The sequence below is a fragment of the Rhincodon typus genome, chromosome 3, assembly GCF_021869965.1.
Source record: "Rhincodon typus isolate 14 chromosome 3, sRhiTyp1.1, whole genome shotgun sequence".
Classification (NCBI taxonomy): domain Eukaryota; kingdom Metazoa; phylum Chordata; class Chondrichthyes; order Orectolobiformes; family Rhincodontidae; genus Rhincodon; species Rhincodon typus.
Genome location: NC_063334.1, coordinates 94,112,989 through 94,133,190, shown reverse-complemented (window position 1 = coordinate 94,133,190; position 20,202 = coordinate 94,112,989). Strand labels below are relative to the sequence as shown.

Below are 20,202 nucleotides of genomic sequence, written 5' to 3'. Positions count from 1 at the left end.
TCCTGCATTCTCTCCATGACCCTTGATCCCCTTGCTCATCCAGAATCGCTCTCTGTCTTAAAGACACTCAATGACTTGGCCTCCACAGCCTTCTGCAGCAATGAGTTCCACAGATTCACCACCCTCTAACTGAAGAAATTCCTCCTCATCTCAGTTCTAAGGGTCATTCCTTTCTCTCCGAGGATGTGCCCTCAGTTCCTAGTCTCTCTTACTATGGAAACATCATCTTTCACTCTACCGAGGCCTCTCAGTATTCTGTAATTTTCAATGATATCCCTCCTCATGTTTCTAAACTCCGAGTACAGACCCAGAATCCTCAACCACTCTTCATACAACAAGCCTGTCATTCCCAGGATCATTCTTGTAAACCTCCTCTGGACTCCCTCCAAGGCCAGCTCATCCTCTCTTAGATACGGGGCCCAAAACTGTTCAGAATGTTCCAAATGCGATCTGACCAGAGACTTATACAACCTCGGGAGTATATCCCTGCTCTTGTAATCTAGCCCTCTCTAAACAAACATTAACATTACATTTGCCTTCCTAACTGCCAATGGAACCTGCATGTTACCTTTAGAGAATCCTGAACTAGACTCCCAAATCCCTTTATACTTCAGATTTCCAAAGTCTTTTCCCTTAGAAAATAGTCTACACCTCTGTTCTTCCTACCAAAATGCATAACCTTACACTTTCCCAGATTGTATTCCATCTGCCACATCTTTTCCCACTCTCCCAGTCTATCCATGTCCTTCAGTAGCCTCCCCACTTCCTCAATACTACCTGTCCCTCCACCTATCTTTATGTCGTCTGCAAACTTAGTAATAATGCCTTCAGTTCTTCATCCAGCTTGTGTGTATAACATGGCCAGTATATTCCCAACACCGACCCCTGCAGAATTCCACTAATCACCGGTTGCCATCCTGAAAAAGACCCCTTTATCCCTACTCTTTGCCTTCTGCCAGTCAGCCAATCCTCTATCCAGTACATTGCCCCTAACGCCATAGGCATCTTATTTAGCAGCCTCCTGTGCAGCATCTTTTCAAAGACCTTTTGGAAATCCAAAATAGATCACATCCACTGGCTCTCCTTTATCTAACTTGCTTGCTACCTCCTCAAAGAATTCTAACAGTTTTGTCAGGCATGAGCTCCCCTTGATGAAGCTTTGCTGACTCTGCCCTATTTTACCACGCACTCCAAGTACTCTGCAATCTCATCCTCAAGAATGAACTCTAAAAACTTACAACGACTGAGGTCAGGCTAACTGGCCTGTAATTTCCTGTCTCTGCCTCCCTCCCCTCATAAACAGGGGTGTTACATTAGCCAATGCAACAGCAGTTTTACCTTCCCATCATAAGGGAATTTCTGATAGCTCCAAGATAAAATTGATTCAGCAAGACAATCAATTTTTGGAAAACTATAACAAACATTTAAAATGGCATAAAGCATGCAACAGACCGAAAAAATAAGAGCCTAGATACTTTGATTACGATCAGGACAGATCGAACTGATGGCAATCCCATCATAGATTTTTTCTGCCAGTGATCTTTATGGTCAAACTTCTAAGTGGTATGTCCTGTATGCCTCAATCATTATAAAATGTTTAAGGCCCCCAAAGCCACTTTGATCATGACGAAGACGAGCCAAGTAGCTAAAGGGTGGGTGGGGGAACTGGATGTCAAGTGAGTGGGTGAAAGGGCAGGCAGGGTCAGGAGTCAGAGATGTAATCAAAATCAAGTGTGGGGCCAGTGCGCGCGATCGCAGGGTCAGTGAGTGATTGGGCGGGGATGGGATCGGGGAGCACTTTATACTGTCAGGACTTAAGAGTGGCTTTTTATCCCTCTATCTTTTCTTAGCTACCTACTAAGGTAAGTCAGTCAGAATCCTTTGAAATCTCTAACTCAAACCCAGGGATGGAGACAAGTTATAGAGGTGTCCGTATACTGGGCAATTGCAAGTTTCAATTTCCCAGGCAATTACTATGTAGCCAGAGGGTCAGGATTTACAGTGGGTTCCTAACGGACATCATTTTGGGTAAGTACAGCCTCGAATGATCTGGAGAGATCCAGGCCAATATATAGAGAAATGTTACACATGTATAAAAACAGAAGTTGCTGGAAAAGCTCAGCAGGTCTGGCAGCATCTGTGAAGAAAAACATCATAGTTAACATTTCGGGTCCGGTGACCCTTCCTCAGAACTGAAGGAAGGGTCACCCGACCCAAAACGTTAACTCTGATATTTTCTTCACAGATGCTGCCAGACCTGCTGAGCTTTACCAGCAACTTCTGTTTTTGTTTCTGATTTACAGCATCCGCAGCTTTTTCAGTTTTTGTTACACGTGTATGTTGCTTTTGTTAAAACATTGTTTTGAAACTTGAAATATTAACTCCACCTCCCTATACTCACAGACACTTCCTGAGCTGCTACGTACCAGGCATTTTCCAATTTTCATTACATTTTTATTTAAACACATTCACATTTAGCAACCTTCCAAATTCTTGCAAATACAATTGAATAGAAATAAGTAGCACACAGCAATTTTTTAAACAGCACAGATCGGGGTCACTAGCAATTACAAATTGCTTTTCAACATGCTGGTTTTAAACATTAAGACTGCATCCAGCTATAGCCCACTAAACCAGTTTCTCTAGTTTTCCTTCCAAGTGTTTGAAATGCCATCAGAAACTACTTCAGGGCTGTTTTCAAACTGCATTTGGGCAGAGAATTTAAAATGCCTTCAAATCAGCAAGAATTCCTGCCCTCCTTTGTTGGGAAAAAACAATCATCTGGTTGCCATGATCAAATAGTAATTGAAATGTTCTATTCAAACAAACATTTGAAGTGGGTCTTCTATGTGCACTGTCACAGCATACTCACTGAGACGCACTGGAAATTGGGCATTAAAATAAAACTTTACACAAATTGATAATTATATATTTTATTCCTCCCAAGTACTTCTCTCACACACTGGAGTATGGAACAGAGGAGAAGCAGGAAAGTTAATTTGGCCCTTTTTTTGCATAAAATCAGCAAAACAGGTTCATTTCCAACTCATGGACTAACACCCAATGTCTGAGTTCAGTTAACAAGTTCTGCAAATTTCCCACCAATCAGGTTTATAACAATGATAGTAGGAACTGCAGATGCTGGAGAATCCGAGACAACAAGGTGCAGGGCTGGATGAACACAGCAGGTCAAGCAGCATCATAGGAGCAGAATGGCTGACGTTTCGGGCCTAGACCCTTCTTCAGAAATGGGGGAGGGGGGTTCTGAAATAAATAGGGAGAGAGTGGGAGGCGGATGGAAGATGGATAGAGGAGCGGATAGGTGGAGAGGAAACAAACAGGTCGAAGAGGCGGGGATGGAGCCAGTAAAGGTGGGGAGTTAGGGAGGGGATAGGTCAGTCCAGGGAGGACGGACAGGTCAAGGGGGCGGGATGAGGTTAGTCGGTAGGAGATGGGGGTGCGGCTTGAGGTGGGAGGAGGGGATAGGTGGGAGGAAGAACAGGTTAGGGAGGCGGGGACAAGCTGGACTGGTTTTGGGATGCGGTAGGGGGAGGGGAGATTTTGAAGCCGAACTCGTCCTCACCCTCAACAACTTCTCTTTCAATTCCTCCCACTTCCTACCCAGACAAAGGGGGTGGCCATGGGTACCCGCATGGGCCCAAGCTATGCCTGCCTCTTTGTAGATTACGTGGAACAATCTCTCTTCCGTACCTACACCGGCCCTAAACCCTACCTCTTCCTCCGTTACATTGATGACTGTATCGGCGCCGCCTCGTGCTCCCACGAGGAGCTCGAACAGTTCATCCACTTCACCAACACCTTCCACCCCAACCTTAAGTTTACCTGGACCATCTCTAATACCTCTCTCCCTAATACCTCTAATATCTCTCTCAGTTGTCCTCGTTTTTCAAGGACCGTAACGTCCCCCCCTCAGTGGTCGAGAACGCCCTCAACCGTGTCTCCCACATCTCCCGCAACTCATCCCTCACACCCCGTCCACGCAATAAGAACCAAAAAAGAATCCCCCTCGTCCTCACGTACCACCCCACCAACCTCCGGATCCAACGCATCATCCTCCGACACTTCCGCCATCTGCAATCCGACCCCACCACCAAAGACATCTTTCCCTCCCCACCTTTATCTGCTTTCCGGAGGGACAACTCTCTCCGTGACTCCCTTGTCCGCTCCACACTCCCCTCCAGCTCCACCACACCCGGCACTTTTCCCTGCAACCGCAGGAAGTGCTACACCTGCCCCCATACCTCCTCCCTCACCCCCATCCCAGGCCCCAAGAAGACTTTCCACATCAAGCAGATGTTCACCTGCACATCTGCCAATGTGGTATACTGCATCCGCTGTACCCGGTGTGGCTTCCTCTACATCGGGGAAACCAAGCGGAGACTCGGGGACCGCTTTGCAGAACACCTACGCTCGGTTCGCAATAAACAACTGCACCTCCCAGTCGCGAACCATTTCAACTCCCCCTCCCATTCCTCAGACGACATGTCCATCCTGGCCCTTCTGCAGTGCCACAACGATGCCACCCGAAGGTTGCAGGAACAGCAACTCACATTCCGCTTGGGAACCCTGCAGCCCAATGGTATCAATGTGGATTTCACAAGCTTCAAAATCTCCCCTCCCCCTACCGCATCCCAAAACCAGTCCAGCTCGTCCCTGCCTCCCTAACCTGTTCTTCCTCCCACCTATCCCCTCCTCCCACCTCAAGCCGCACCCCCATCTCCTACCGACTAACCTCATCCCGCCCCCTTGACCTGTCCGTCCTCCCTGGACTGACCTATCTCTTCCCTAACTCCCTACCTACACTCACCTTTACTGGCTCCATCCCCGCCTCTTTGACCTGTTTGTTTCCTCTCCACCTATCCTCTCTTCTATCCATCTTCTATCCGCCTCCCCCTCTCTTCCTATTTATTTCAGAAACCCCTTCCCCTCCCCCTTTTCTGATGAAGGGTCTAGGCCCGAAACGTCAGCCTTTCTGCTCCTATGATGCTGCTTGACCTGCTGTGTTCATCCAGCCCTGCACCTTGTTGTCTAGGTTTATAACAATTACTGTTTTAAAGTATTTATGATTTTAAATAAAGTTAGTTGGAAATAGATTTTGGTCAAAGTCAAAATACCATCATAAATAAATGAATGAACTGAAGTGAAAAATGACAATGGAGTCATACACAGAAGAGAAGAATTACAGGAATGAATATAAGGGGCGAAGATTTTGAGCTAAGTTTCTGTCTTAGCAAGAGTGACCAGACAATGACCATCTCCAACAAGAGACAATCCAAGTATCAACACTTGACATTCAATGGCATTACCATTACAGAATCAACATCCTGGGAGTTACCATCAACCAGAAGCTGCAATGGACCAGCCACAGAAATATTGTGGCTAGAAGAGCAGGTCAGAAACGAGGAGTCCTGTAGTGAGTAACTCACCTCTTGATCTCCGCAAAGCCTGTCCCCTACAACATTGAAATCAGGAGTGTGATGTAATACTCCCCATTTGCCTGGATGAATGCAGCTTCAACAATGCTCAAAACGCTTGACATCATTCAAGACAAAGCAAACCACTTGATTGGAACCATATCCACAAACATTCACTCTCTCCATCGCCAATGCACAGTAGCAGCAGTGAGTGCCATCTACAAGATGCAATGCAAAAATTCACCAAAGATCCTTAGACAGTACCTTGCCAAATGAGCGACCACTTCTATCTAGAAGGACAAGGGGAACAGATACATAGGAACACCAACATCTAAGTTCCCCTCCAAGCCATTCCTTGACTTGAAAACATATTGCTGTTCCTTCACAGTCAGTGAATCAAAATCCTCAATCTCCTTCTGTATCAGTATTGTGGGTATACCTATAGCACAAGGGCTGCAGCGGGTCAAGGTGGCAGCTGACCACCATCTTCTCAAGGGCAATGAGGGATGGGTAGTAAAGGCTGATCTTGCCAAAGGCAACCATTCCTCCTGAATGATTCTTTTTTTAAAACAGGACTATTTGCCATGTGCATTCCTGACAAAAATTCAACAGGCAAGTTTTATTCTGCTCAGTGTTTGATCAGAATATATTATGCCTAGCCTCCAACACGACAGGCAGTCTGATAACAGAGGTAAGTGTGCACTTCTGGGAGGTGATTCAGCTGGTGCATCATCAGTAGACAGATAATCAACTTACTCTATGCATTCGGTTAAAGTTACCAAAGGGCAATATGCAAATCAGTAAATGAAGAGAAGATGGAACTTCAGGTACAAAGTGTGTGTCATGTGTACTAGAAATGCAGATTGCAGGATACATGCAAGGTCAGTCCCATGAACATAAGCCAGAGAAGGGGTAGGCAGCACAATAGCAAGATTGACTACATTAAAAACCACAGTGGGACAAGAAAATATATTAAACTGCACTCACAGAAGATAGCATCTGGTTTTTAAAACAACAAACTGTGTGAGAGAAGTGGGCAGAAACCAGAATAACAAGATTCAAATGGGGTAGATTGGGAGGAATAATAAAGGAGTTAGGATTGCAACAATATCAAGGAAATTGTCTGAATCTTGAATTAACATGAATGTTATTTTTACATCAAACAGACAATCAATTTTATGCTGAAATTTGGCCTGCATGAGCTGACTGGCCATTTTGTTCCTTTTTTCATTTATCTTGCTATACTTTTACAACTTCACTTCAACTATATTCACAAGTCTTTTTGAGAACTAAAATAAAACTGAATGTGGGAAGTGAAAGAAACATGATCACATGTTCCAACAATTTGAGTTAATACAGGTAGTTTAAAAATTTTCATTTAGAATATACTATAGATGACCTTAGATTTCCACAAGCATGTGAATGCAACAGAAGAAGTTCCATTCCTAACAGGGGCATAAGTCACATTACGCTATGAAAACTTTTAAATATTCCTCATCTATTGCAAACCTTCTTGTCAACAGGGTAGTCTTCAAACCTGAAGCATATATTGAGATCAGTGTAGGAAAATGACAATGATAAATCTGACACATTTTACAAGTCAAGTAACTATCTTAACAATAACTCCTTCAAACACATACTATATTAAAAAGCCCTGAAGCATGCACGGGTACAGAAAAAAATATCCAAACTAAAGGAAGAAACATTAGGAGCTGCAACTTAAGCTTGGTAAAAGGAATAATTTTCAAGGAGAATGTTAAAGGTGGCAAGTCACAAAAAGATTTAGGAAGGATATCCAGAGGTTAAGGCCTCGATTGCTGAAGGCATAACAGCCAAGAATGAGGCAAATGAAACAGAGGATGCCTATTTCCTCCGAACTGGAGACTTAGATGGCTACACTGCTTGAAGGAGGAGGTGTAACTACAGAATGTCTGCACAAGACAGGAGAATTTTAAACTTGAGGCAATGACGGAATGTGGACAAACAAGCACTATAGTGATGGGCACTCGAGATTGGTATTATGAGGAGACGAGAATTTTGGGTGAGCTCAAGTTCATGGAGGGTGCAGAAAGGGATTCTGGCCTCAAGAGCATTGAAGCAGTTAACAAAATAATGCAATGGGGCTGCAGCAGTAAATGAGCTGAAGCAGAAGCAGAAACAACAATGTTTGAGGAAATGAGCTTATTTTGTGATGAAAAGAGTATGCAGATCAGAGGTTCAACTGAGCATTGGCAATGCCATAATTTTTTGACCCAATTCATTGTTTAAAAAGTCTGAAAAATACAATTTACATGTAACTCAATTGTATAACAACTTTTACCAAAAGTTGAATTTATGATGAATTAGACTAACTCATTAATTTGATGTCAACAACTACTGTCTTATGGATTGTAAAACACAGTCTGAAGCACTTGTTCTGCCTATGTAATTTAATACCATTTAGCATGTGAACACAGCCAAGTAGAGATGGGTGTTAACTGATAAATTATAATTCATTTTAACCTGTTCCTTTGACCTGTTCCAAATGTAATGTGGTTGTCAGACTTAAAAAGGCAGGTAAAACAAATACCAAAGAAAAAGCCTTGTAAATTAAACTTCGTATCAAGAAGTTATACAAGGACTTTAATTTCCTATGCATAGGATGGACACATTCCTTGGAGGTATAAAGGAATGACCATGCAAATAAACACTGGTGTCAGATTACAGATTCATCCTCCGAAACTTACTCTCAGACACACCCAGAAACTGGCTCCCTGAAACCAGTTCAGACAGTATTGCACAAAATTTATTTCGTTCAGGAACAGATGTCTGTATTTCAACATTGCCACATTAGTTACATACATCAACAATAGCATCCACTACTACATGTGCCAAGTACTCCCATGAAACAATTCCAGAATCAAAATATTTTGGACCATTTTGATCAAGGAATGTAACACTTTAGCAGCAATATACAGCCCTCCATTTCCTCCAAAAGCTTTGAAAAAAAGTCAATACATTTAATCAAACAATATCCTGTTTCACTGTTCCTCTCCTAGATCAACTGTTGGGCCAAGCGTGACCTATTCTGGACAGAAACCATGACAGTGTATCCCTCTTCAATACGGACTTGCTCCCTCCCTCACTCTGACGGTTACCTCCTCTGTTGAAGAAAGACCACTGTCTTGGGGAGGAAAGGAAAATGCTGTATGAAGTTTGATTCTCCAGCATAAAATGATGAGTGAAAATTTAATTGCATTCTGCATGGATTCTCTCTCTCTCCAACAGAAACCAGAGGCTCTGGGCCTTTATCTTCATTATTTTTTCCCTTTATGCCATAAGATTTGCTGTCCCAAGCTCAAATATTCAGAAAAACCCCAATATATGCTTTTCTGTCAAATAACTATTTTAGTTTCCATGATTTTGTCCCCAATACTTTAACCTGAAATGCAGCATAAAGAACTTTCAGACGTTCTGCTGTCTTTTAAGTAGATTCACTCTGCATTCCCTTTGCCCAACTGGTTATGCTTCAACATGAAATGATGTATTCTCTGTATCATATATCCTTCAAGAAGGTCATTTTTTTGATCATTTTTCCGGGCCAGAAAAGCCAAACCGTTTCAGTCTTCCCTCAAATAAAACAAAGAGTTGCGAATGCTGAAGATTTGAAAGAAAAACAGAAATTTCTGGAGGAAGTCAGCATGTCTGACAGCATCTGTGGACAAGTTCTGAAGGAGGGTCACTAGACTTTAAACGTTAACTCTGTTTGTCTTTCCACAGATGCCGCCAGACCTGCTGAGTTTCTCCTGCAATTTCTGCTTTTATTTCAGTCTTCCCTCAATTCAGTTCTCTGATTTGGAGGACCACATTCATGACTTTTATCTGTATTTCTTCCATTGTATGTGATCTGATCAGACCCAATTACATCCAAAGAATTTTAGCAGGCATTTACCAAACATCTGGGGAAATCTAAAATGCCAGTTGCATTTTCTTCTCGCTAACAGAATGCCAGACTTCAACCATACCATTCTGTAATTTCTCCGGGTGAGAATGACAACAGGATTTCCAGGGAGTCGGGACCTTTAAGAATGTTGGAGATATGAATACAGAAGTCATGCCAACCCCCCCTCCCACTTATTGGGGTGAGGACTGAGATGATTTACACTGGCAGCAAATCCAAACAGCAACTATTTCAACTTTGTGCTTAGTTCAACAAACCCACTGGATGTTAAAAGGCTGTAAACTTCAGCATGGGAGTCACAAATTGACAGATCAGACAAATGCTCTTGAAGTTCTCCCTCTCAGTCTGAAGAAGTCATGTTATACTTGAAACATTACTTCTTTCTCTCTCCACAGATGCTGTCAGATGTGCTGAGATTCCCCAACATTTTCCGTTTTTATTTCAAATGCTCTTTAATGCTGGGCCAGATCTGAAATGTTTTCAATTGCAATGCTGAAATGAACATTATGCATTCCAGGCACTTTTACCAAGGTGGCTTAGTGATTCAGGAATTTTCCAAACTCTTGCTACCCACCTCAATAGTGAAAGTGAGGTCAAACTATCACAAAGACTCAAAGTCAAGGTTAATTTTAGATGGTTGCTATGGCATGGCATTTACGTATACTGTACAAATTTCAATTTAAACTGGTGCATGCTAATGAACCAATACAGTAACCATAGAAACATTCAATGCAACCATAGAAAGTCTTAAAGATCTTCGAGATAAGCCTTTGAAAATAACTAGTCATAGTGCACCATGATTGATATCCCTAATTGTTAGAAGTCAACAACATTGCTGTGCATCTAGAGTTACATGTAGGCCAGACCCGGCAAGGATGGCAGTTCAACTCTTAATTCCAGATTTTTAATAAATTAATTTCCTATCATCTGTCAAGGTGGAATTCAAACTCAATTCCCCAGAATATTACCTAGGTCTTTGGATTTCCAGTCTAGTGACAATATCACTAGGCCATATAGCATCATTGAACATTAAGCACATCTACAAAAGAAAAAAAACACAAAAACATTTCTGCTGAATATTAAGGGTTCAGAAATGTGCCACACTTTTGGAATGTTCGCAATAATATTGATACAGAGGTTTTGATTGTTACAGAATTCTACCATGGATGTTTGTTGAAAAAACATAGAATTTTTCACCTCCGTGTCAATGCCATTGGAAGCATAAAGACTCTTCCACTGGGAGAATTAACAAGGTAAGTACCCAACAGCCGTTAAGACGTGGATTTGGAATTCAAGTTTGCTCTGACTGTTACCAGGCTCATTTCTCAGTTGCTCCTATCTGACCAGCAATGCTATGGGTTACGGCCCATAGAAGACTTTCTTCTCTCCTTTACTTTTTATTCCTGTTGAACTCTGGGAAGGTCCTAAGTGTCAGAGTCATGATGATGACTTTATCAAAGTCAATGTTTCTTGGTGAATTCACTTTCAAATTACATCTACAAACAGAAAACTGCACAAAGCATCACTGTCATCTACATTCATGTCCAGCATGAACTACTCAAAAAATTGATTTCAGGCTTCTTGCTCTCACCTTAAAAATCAATTGCCGGCCTCAGCCCATGCCATCTCAGTAAGCTCCTCCATCTGTGTGTCCTAACAAAGCAACCACTCTTCTAATAACAAAAATAGAAAGTACTGGAAAACCTCAGTAGGTCTGGCAGTATCTCTGGGGAGAACCCAAGAGGAGTAATTGGACTCAAATCATTAACTCTTTCTCTTCCCAGATGCTGCCAGACCTACTGAGATGTTACAAAATTTTCTGTGTTTATTTCTGATCTCCAGCATCTACGGTACTTGGCTTTTCTCATTTCTCTAACATTTTCCTACTTTCTTCTTGCTCCACCACTGGTAACTATGTTCCTCTCCTCTGCAAACACCAACATCTTTGATCATACCACCCTTATACCATCTTGTTCCATCCCTCAGTTTTCCTGTCTGTGCAGTGTTCAATAAACAACATTAATGTATATCTCTCAATACAAAGCGTCACTGCATACCACATTTTCCTTTTGCAGATCACTAACAAATTAAAAGGATAGCTACTTACTTGTGTTTCTAAAAAAAAATTAATCAATTGATTATAACAAGGCATCACACAACAACATAAGGGAACTAAAGAAAAGAAAAAGACAATTACCTGTTCTACATATATTTGATAGACATAATATTATGGTATGTATGTTCCCAAAAGAAAACTGTGAAATATAATTTTACAAGGAAACAATAATTATACAAGGAAACAGTTAGTTTTTTTTTAAAATCTGTTGGAGGGCAACTTCTCAATGCAGAGCAAGACAGGTTTTCAGAACTCCTTTATCCATAACTCTATGTAAAAGAAAACTTATTGCGGGAGGCAATAGCCTAGTGGTATTAGCGCTGGACTGTTAATCCAGAGACCCAGGTAACATCTTGGGGACTCAGGTTCCAATCCCACCACAGCAGATGGAGGAGGGTGAATTCAAAAAACGAAATCTGGAATTAAGAGTCTAACGATGACCATGAATTCATTGTCAATTGTTAGGAAAAATCCATCTGGTTCACTAATGTCCCTTAGGGAAGGAAACTGCCATCTTTACCTGGTCTGGCCTATATGTGACTCCGGACCCACAGCAAATGTGGTTGAATAGGCAATAAATAGATCCTGCCTGGCCAGCAACACCCATATCCCGTGAACGAATAAAAAGAAGTCTAACCTGTTTATAGCTGGGATGACAGCAGTGGATGGACTAGTGACTGTTATATGATATTTTCTTTAAAAATAAAAAGTTCTTAAGGAAAGATTTTTTAGATCATTTAAAAAAAATTTAACACATTTGCAATTATTGGCACTAAAAAAAGTGAATTTCTGTTACACCAGAAGATAAACTGCCTATCACCTTTTTTTGTGGCACAGAAAATCAAAATATTATTAGAAATCCTAAAATATGATCTGAAATTGCGGGAAACATTCAAGTCAGTGAGTAACTCTGGAGACAGACACAGAGATGGAGCTGTTAGAATAATTCTGATAAAATGTCAATGACCTGAATGCTATGTGTTTCACTCTCCAAAGCTGCTGCCTGATCTGCTGAGTATTTCCAACATTTTACATCTGCAATGTCTGACTAAATGCAAGAGAGACTTACCCACTCTTCAACATTAGGAGGTGCCTCATCGTTCATACGTTCCTTATTCCACAGGACGTTTTCTTTACCATATCTGGTGATCTTGCTTCGTGTTTTATAGGCAAAGAAGATGATTAGTCCTAAAGCTATAATAATCAGGAATCCCATCACAATTGCAAGAGCCTGGCAAGAAATCAAAAAGAAATTAAGAATGACCAGTTCCTGCATCAGTAAAATCTTAATTGTTCTTTATTCATGCACAGGATTTGAGTGTCACTGGCCAGGCCAGCATTTATTATCCATCCCTAATTGCCCAGACGGCAGTTAAGTGTCAACCACGTTGGATCTGGAGTCATGTGTTGGCCAGCGGATTCCTTCCCAAAAAGGACATTAGTGAACCAGATGGGTTTTGCCAGCAAAAAAAAAAAAAAAATAGCAGTTTTGTGGTCATTATTAGACTCCTAATTCCAGATATTTATTGAATTCAATTCCACCAACTGCAATAGCAGGATGTGAACCTGGGGCTCTGGATTAATAGTCTAGCAATAATACCACTAGGCCATGACCATTCCTATGAGCTGACACTGCCATGACATTGAAGAAAAATGGAAAAACAAGTCTATGTATTAACAACTTCAGTATTTTAGGGAGGTTAACATTATAGAAATGTAGGTCAATTTTTTTATTAAACTTTTTAATTATTTGCTGCAGAAATGTGGTTTGACCACCAGTGTAAAATATTCTACATAATTTTGCATGTAAATATTGTTTAAGAAATCACTAACTTGTTTTGAAAAGAATTCTGATCAGAACTGCCAAATAATGCTAAGCACACACAGCATAAGCATTTGCATTATTGATACGTATTGAACTGCTTTCAAATTGATTGGCAAGAGTTCAACTGGAAATGGTTGTCTATTTTGTACAGATTATTTTGGCTGTGAATTTACCTTTAATTCAAAATTTTACAAAATACACATTGCCAATTAATTTTTTTTTGTTGCTCAGCTTAATATCTAACATGTGTAGGTGCTCATGACAGTACAAACCACCAAAGTCAAATCAGGCACAGCTAAGTGAATCGTTTTCCAAGAACTTCATTTTCTATGCATCCAACCGTATCCTTCTAATCCACAATGTTTAAAAGGAATGGATGTATACGATTTTCATATTCTGTCAACTTTGAATTATTTACAGTAGAGTTCAGAGTTTATATTATTTCACATATTAAACATGCTGAGACCTGTACTTTTGTAGAGCTGACAAACTTTAATTCTAATATTGTTTTAAAGTCAATAGATATACTGTTGGATCACAACTGATTGTAAACTCCACACACTGCAGCAGCAATTTGTTTACTTGTTTACAGAACTGTAGGTCACAAATTAATTTTGTTCCTAACAGCTTCGGTACAAAAACTATTTATCTTAAGTGCTCTAAATGAAGGGATCCTTTCCCAACTTCCTAGATTACTTCACCAAGTGTAAAGAATAATTCTATGTATTTAGACTCCAAGGTATTTCAATTCACACCCAATGCCTAGTATGAAATACAGCTTAAATATATAAAACAAATTTAATTGAGCACATTTACCAATCATATATGAAGGACATGTAAAATACTTGCCTCTTGTGGTTCTACCACACAGTAGTGATAGAGGTATTGATTTGTGAAGACACCAGTGGTGGATGGGATGTAGAACTGGTTGCAGAGAGTCAGTAACTGATTGTAGAATACCGATCCAGCAGCCTGCGCTGTTGGATTTACTCCCATGATGTAGACTATCGTAGCCACAAACATTATAAAGCCAATGACTGCACACAAGATCATCAGAATTAAATAGAACTTCCTAGTTCTTGAAAGGCCGGCTCCAGAAACGAGTATAATAAAGACAACCAAGAGTGCTATAAAACTGACAGCAGCTAGTGCGATCATGAAGCCTTTGGCAGCTCGTGGATCAGTGTAGCCACCTCCATATCCATACGCTCCAACTCCAGCACCATACCCGTAGCCTGTACCAGATCCATAGCCTGTACCAACACCCCCATATCCTCCATAGCCTCCATATCCCATGCCATTTCCTACTCCCATCCCTCCTCCATAATAGTCCATGTCCCAGGGTAAAGTTGATGCCACACATGCAAAGATTCCGATGCTCATCACAATGATAATGATTGCTAAAATTTTGATAATTCCTGGAGGGGAAGTCCATTTGTAGAAGTGTTGTGTTTCATCTGGATAATAGGAGCCAGCTGGCTGGGACCGTATCTCGCCATCATATAGATCCTTGCTCGGTGCATAGACTGAGCCATGGCTGTAATGTAATTGGAAGAAGAATTAATACAATGCAGTCTATACATACTCACAACAAAATGGGCACTACTCTATACAAGTGTTTATTTTAGCACAGTATAACCTTTTTTTTAGTATTCTAAGATCTGGCAATGGATCAGTCAGTCAATCAGGAAGTTCAATATTTAAAAGTGGAACTTTGAAGTCTGTACAGCTGCTGTTCATCATGCAGTAAAGGTAAAATCACCACAGTATATCTGCCCCATTTCTGCAGTTATGTTTGTAACTCTGTCCTTGGAGAGGGAACACTCAGTGTCCATCAAAGTTCTTGATTCCTTTATAGAGAGGTGGACACTGCAGGGGATTCAGTGCTTTATTTCCCTCTCCAACTCCATTTTGATTTAGCCCCTTCCCTCTCTCTCTGTACCTCTCCCATACTTTTGATGGTGTGCACTGCCTTTAACAGGCTTTGCATGTAAATAGGCTACCAGATGCTTTTACTGGTAGTGTTTAGTAACATAGAAGAATCATAGAATCTCTATAGTGGAGATAGAGACCAATTGGCCTTTGAGTTTGCAACAATTCTCCAAAGAGCATTCCACTCTATCCCCACATTTACCATAGTTAACCCACCTAGCTTGCATACCAAAGGGCAATTTAGCATAGCCAATACACCTAACCCATACATCTTTGGACTACAGGAGGAAACCCATACAGACATAGGGAGAACATGCAAACTCCACACAGACTGTCATCCAAGGCTGGAATCAAAGCTGGGTCCTGGTGCTGTGAGGCAGCAGTGTTAACCATTGAGGTTTTAGTAGTTTAAAAAAAAGTTATGGTGATTTTGGTGTGGAAAGATTGCTCAGTTGCATGTAATACTTATAGGTAGAAAATGAACACAAAAAAAGGAAAAAAAAAACTGCCATAGTCCAAGCAATCCATAGAGCTACTCTGGAAAGAGAAAGAGAGAAGAGAGATGACTGGTGGAGGTTTAACCAGAAGGTCACCATACCTCAGGTGAGGGGCAAAGTTGAGAAGGGACCTTCTTGGTAACCTCAGTCAGAGCAGGAATTGAACCTGTGATGTTGCCACCATTGCATGTTGTAAACCAGCCAATTGAGCAAACTGACCCCTGTTGTCATCATGAGGGCATTTGTACAAAGAGCAGAAAAATTTGAGAAATTTTAACCACCTTAAAAGTGGACTACAGCTGTATTTGTGTTAAATCAAATCAAAACCTAATCAAATTGTGGATTTAGAATAATGTACACTACAGAAATACAGCTCTTATCTGGCCCAAAGATATGCTCTGTGTACATAACCCAGGAAAGTAATGGGTTCATTTCCTGGTCTGTGGTGAATTAGTTGGCTCCATCAACAAATACACCAGGTGTGGTCTCAGAGCTCCGATATGGCAGAAACCCATGTGCTCCCATTCACACCGCATTTGCATGATTGATCTATATTGAACAGCTTTCAAATTGATTAGCAAGAGTTCACCTGGAAATGGTTATCTATTTTGTATAAAATGTTCCAGCTGTGAATTTACATTTAATTCAAAATTTTACAAAATACACTTTGCCAATTTACTTTTTTTGTTGCTCAGCTTAATATCTAACATGTGAAGGTTCTCAGACCACCAAAAACAAATCAGGCAGAGCTAACTGAATTGTTTTCAAAGACCTTTATTTTCTATGCATCCAACAGTATCCTTTCTAATCCAAAGGAATGGATGCACACAATTTTAATATTCTGTCAGCTTTGCACTATCATGATGCAGAACAACCAGAGCTGCAATTAGCACATGTATATTTCATCATATCAATAGATAAATATATATTACATACATATATATAACACATATATTAAGTAAATTCAAAACAAAAATACACTTCCACACCATCCATAACAAAAATATATAGTTTATGCACATAGATTAAAGTGAAATCCTTTTACCATCCCTATTTTAATTTCAGTGTTGTCCAAGTAGACCAACATACTGCATTGTGTGGCACTGAACAATTCAGATCAGCATCCTCCCAATTTCGATCCCTACTCTATGCAGTTTGTCAGTCAGCAACAAATGTTCCAATTATGCCCCATCATCTGGGGCAGTAGACCAGACCTTATACAGTGCAGCAAGATTCTAGCATTAGATCAGAGGTTTATTTTGTATTTTATAATTAACCTGTTCAGTGATGTGATTACACACCTTTGCAGCAGGTGGGACTTGAACTCGGGTCTCCTGAGCCCTTATCAGAGGATTAACAATGATCACAGAACAGTACAGCACAAGAACAGGCCCTTCAACCCACCATGTGCCAACTATGATGCTATTCCAAACTAATCCCATCTGCTTACACATGGCCTGTATCTCTCTATTTCCTGCCTGTTCATGTATCTGTCTAAATACCTCATAACTGTTGATATCATCTCTGCTTCTACTACCTCCCATGGCCGTTCCATGCATCTACCATTCTCTGAGTAAAAAAAAAACTTGCCTCACACATCTCCTTTAAACTCCTCCTCCCCTCACCTTAAAGCAATGCCCCCTAGAATTTGACATTCTCATCCTGGGACAGAGACACTGACTACAGACGCTATCCATGCCCCTCAGTTTTATATACTTCTACCAGGTCTATAGGATTATTATTACTTACAGGTACAATATCTGTGTAATATTGTTACTACATAGAATATTGTGGAACTACTTTGTTGCGATTGGTTGTTATCAATATTGAGAATGCTGAAATACCCCTATTAGTTAAATTTCTGTGATAATAGCAACTTACTGAAATGAATCAATTGCTGGTGGAATTAAAGTTCATCCCATCTTGCTTTTCACTGTTAAAAAAAACTCCAATCTTTCCTAGTGGTTTAGTCGATTATTGTAACGACAAACTATTTCTGAGATAGTGAATAACTAAACAACACATACCAGGAAAATCCCAGATTGCATTGAGTGTGGATTCAAACAAATTGGGAAGTGTTCCTGGCTGAGAGGGAGAGGGTTGGGGACAGTCACAGTACACAGACAACAGGTAGAAACAGAGAGGTAATGGTGGACACTGTCTTCACTTCTTCACGCAAAGTTGAGATCAGTGGGAGCTAGTGTACCTTACCCCAGCACCTTCAGGAGAATGAGGAAAGGGAAGGCAACTTGAAACATTTCATTCACAAGTCTGATTTATCCTACCTTAAGGCAGAATCGAAGTTGATTTTAATAATTATAAATTACACGGAAGATAAAGAAATTCTCACAAAGAAAAGCCGAGTTGTGTGACTGGACAGGTACTCACTTGTATTCGCTACCAGGGTGGTAAGGAGGTGGGCTGTCGTACATTCGCCCCGACGACATGTTGACGCTATTGGGTTTAAATCCTCTGTAATCACGCTCTTATCTTTTCCAAACTCAAATTCCGCTCAAACCTTAACAAACACCAGACATACAGCATCAGAATCAAATGATCGAAGCTCCCTAATTTACACAGACAGACAGAAATCTCCAAATCAAGAATTAGTGATAACAACTGACGTTTGTCTTTAAAGGTTGAATATAAAACCACGACGATCGAACACACCAATAAGCTGGAAATAGGCATTATTAAAGCATTGAGATATCAATCATATCTCTTCTCAAGGTCTGTGTTTCTGGAAAAGTTGGGTCGAATAGTTACTTACGGTTCCAGCTCAGCCCGGGAAGCTGCTCACTGTGAAACCTGACCTGCCCTGAGAGTGAGAGCAAACGTCCCCTCCAACTTCTCCTGGCAATAGGCTGCACAGCCGCCAGCACCTCCCTAAAGGGGGGAAGGTGAAGTCAGTAACAGGCAGACCCCACCCTCCTTCACCTCACTACACACCAACACGGACAACAATGCAATCCTGTTGAGAGCCTCGTCTGATTCGAAACTCGCAGCTTTATAATTCTACCTTTTATTAAAACAAAATTCAGTTGTCACTAATTGTGAACTTGGAAATTGAGGTTAGGCATTTTTTGTGTGTGTGTGTGTAAATTGGGGAGGCTTCGTTGATTTGATATTTGATTAATTTGTCGCATTTTCTTTGTAAGTCACCTAACAGCCACGTTCATATTTACGCCGGTTTGACGTATTTTTGGTCATTCAATTGCCGTACAGTGCATAGAAAACATTCAGTCTTGTTATTTAAACTGGTGTTTCCATCATTTTATTTTGTTACTTCCCCTTCAGTGGCATTTATTTCGCAAGTTTGAAGATGCTGCAGTACAGGTGATGCGATGAGAAGGTACTTTCCCACAAGAGACAGAGACTGTGTGTAATGCCAATGACTCAATGGTTTGGTGAAGTATTTGTAAACAGAAACTAAGAAGCCTGGAAATCCACGTGATGAGCGCACGCCCTACCCTAGAGATGAATGTCTTTTGCAGACAATCGTAGTCCCCCATTCTAAAGGACAGTTGTTGCTGGACCAACTACCTCCATCTTGCAAAGGCTAAACCAATGCATCCACCTGTTCAAGATGAGAATCGATCGTTCTGTCAACAAGGATATTATATGGGATTGCTCAGGTCAAAAGGCAAATATTCATACGACTGCATTCAGGGCAAGGATGGCCAAATAAAGTCAGTGAATCAGATCAAATCTGAGTCTTATTAAAATTGCACCATTGCTCTACATTATGGAGTGGGAAAATTGCCTAGAGTGTTGTCACACCACTCAGACTATATTATTTAAAATTGGTCAGTCATTAGGGTCAGGAGGGTGTGACTCCCAGTGAGGCATGTATGTCAACCCGGGGGGGGGGGGGGGGGGGGGGTTGCAGTTGAGGAGCCTTGGCCCCTTGCAATGCGAGGTTCTAGGAAACTCTGTTGACAAGAGTAGGGATGCCAGGAAGCTGAGAAAACTGACTGCAGCAGATGAAATATGAGGTGTGACCTTATAGAAGCTTATAAAATCATGAGCGGCATGGATAGGGTGAATAGTCAAGGTCTGGTTGTGCAGTTTTAGTCTCCTAGTCTGAGGAAGGACATTCTTGCTATTGAGGGAGTCTAGCGAAGGTTCACCAGACTGGTTCCTCAGATGGCATGACTGACGTATGAGGAAAGACTGGATTAACTGGGCTTGTACTTGCTGGAATTTAGAAGAATGAGGGACGATCTCATAGAAACATATAAAATCTTGATGGGACTGGACAGGCTAACTGTGGGATAAATGTTCCCAATGTTAGGGAAGTCCAGAACAAGGGGTCACAGCCGAAGAATAAGGGCAAGCCATTCAGGCCTGAGATAAGGAAGAATTTCTTCAATCAGAGAGTTGTGAACCTGTGGAATTATCTCCCACAGGAAGCTGATGGAGCCAGTTCATTAGTTATATTCAAGAGGGAGCTGGAC

General features: G+C 41.1%; 1 protein-coding gene across 1 annotated transcript in view; it reads right to left on the bottom strand.

The window, feature by feature from the left end:
• Nucleotides 1-20,202, bottom strand: part of marveld2b (MARVEL domain containing 2b) — an 86,563-nt gene that overhangs the window by 13,880 nt on the left and 52,481 nt on the right. The window contains exons 8-10 of the mRNA XM_048593799.1: nt 18,134-18,199; nt 14,166-14,853; nt 12,561-12,722 (exon numbers count right to left, since the gene is read on the bottom strand). Coding sequence (XP_048449756.1) covers nt 12,561-12,722; nt 14,166-14,853; nt 18,134-18,199 — 916 coding nt within the window. The remainder of the gene's footprint in view (nt 1-12,560; nt 12,723-14,165; nt 14,854-18,133; nt 18,200-20,202) is intronic.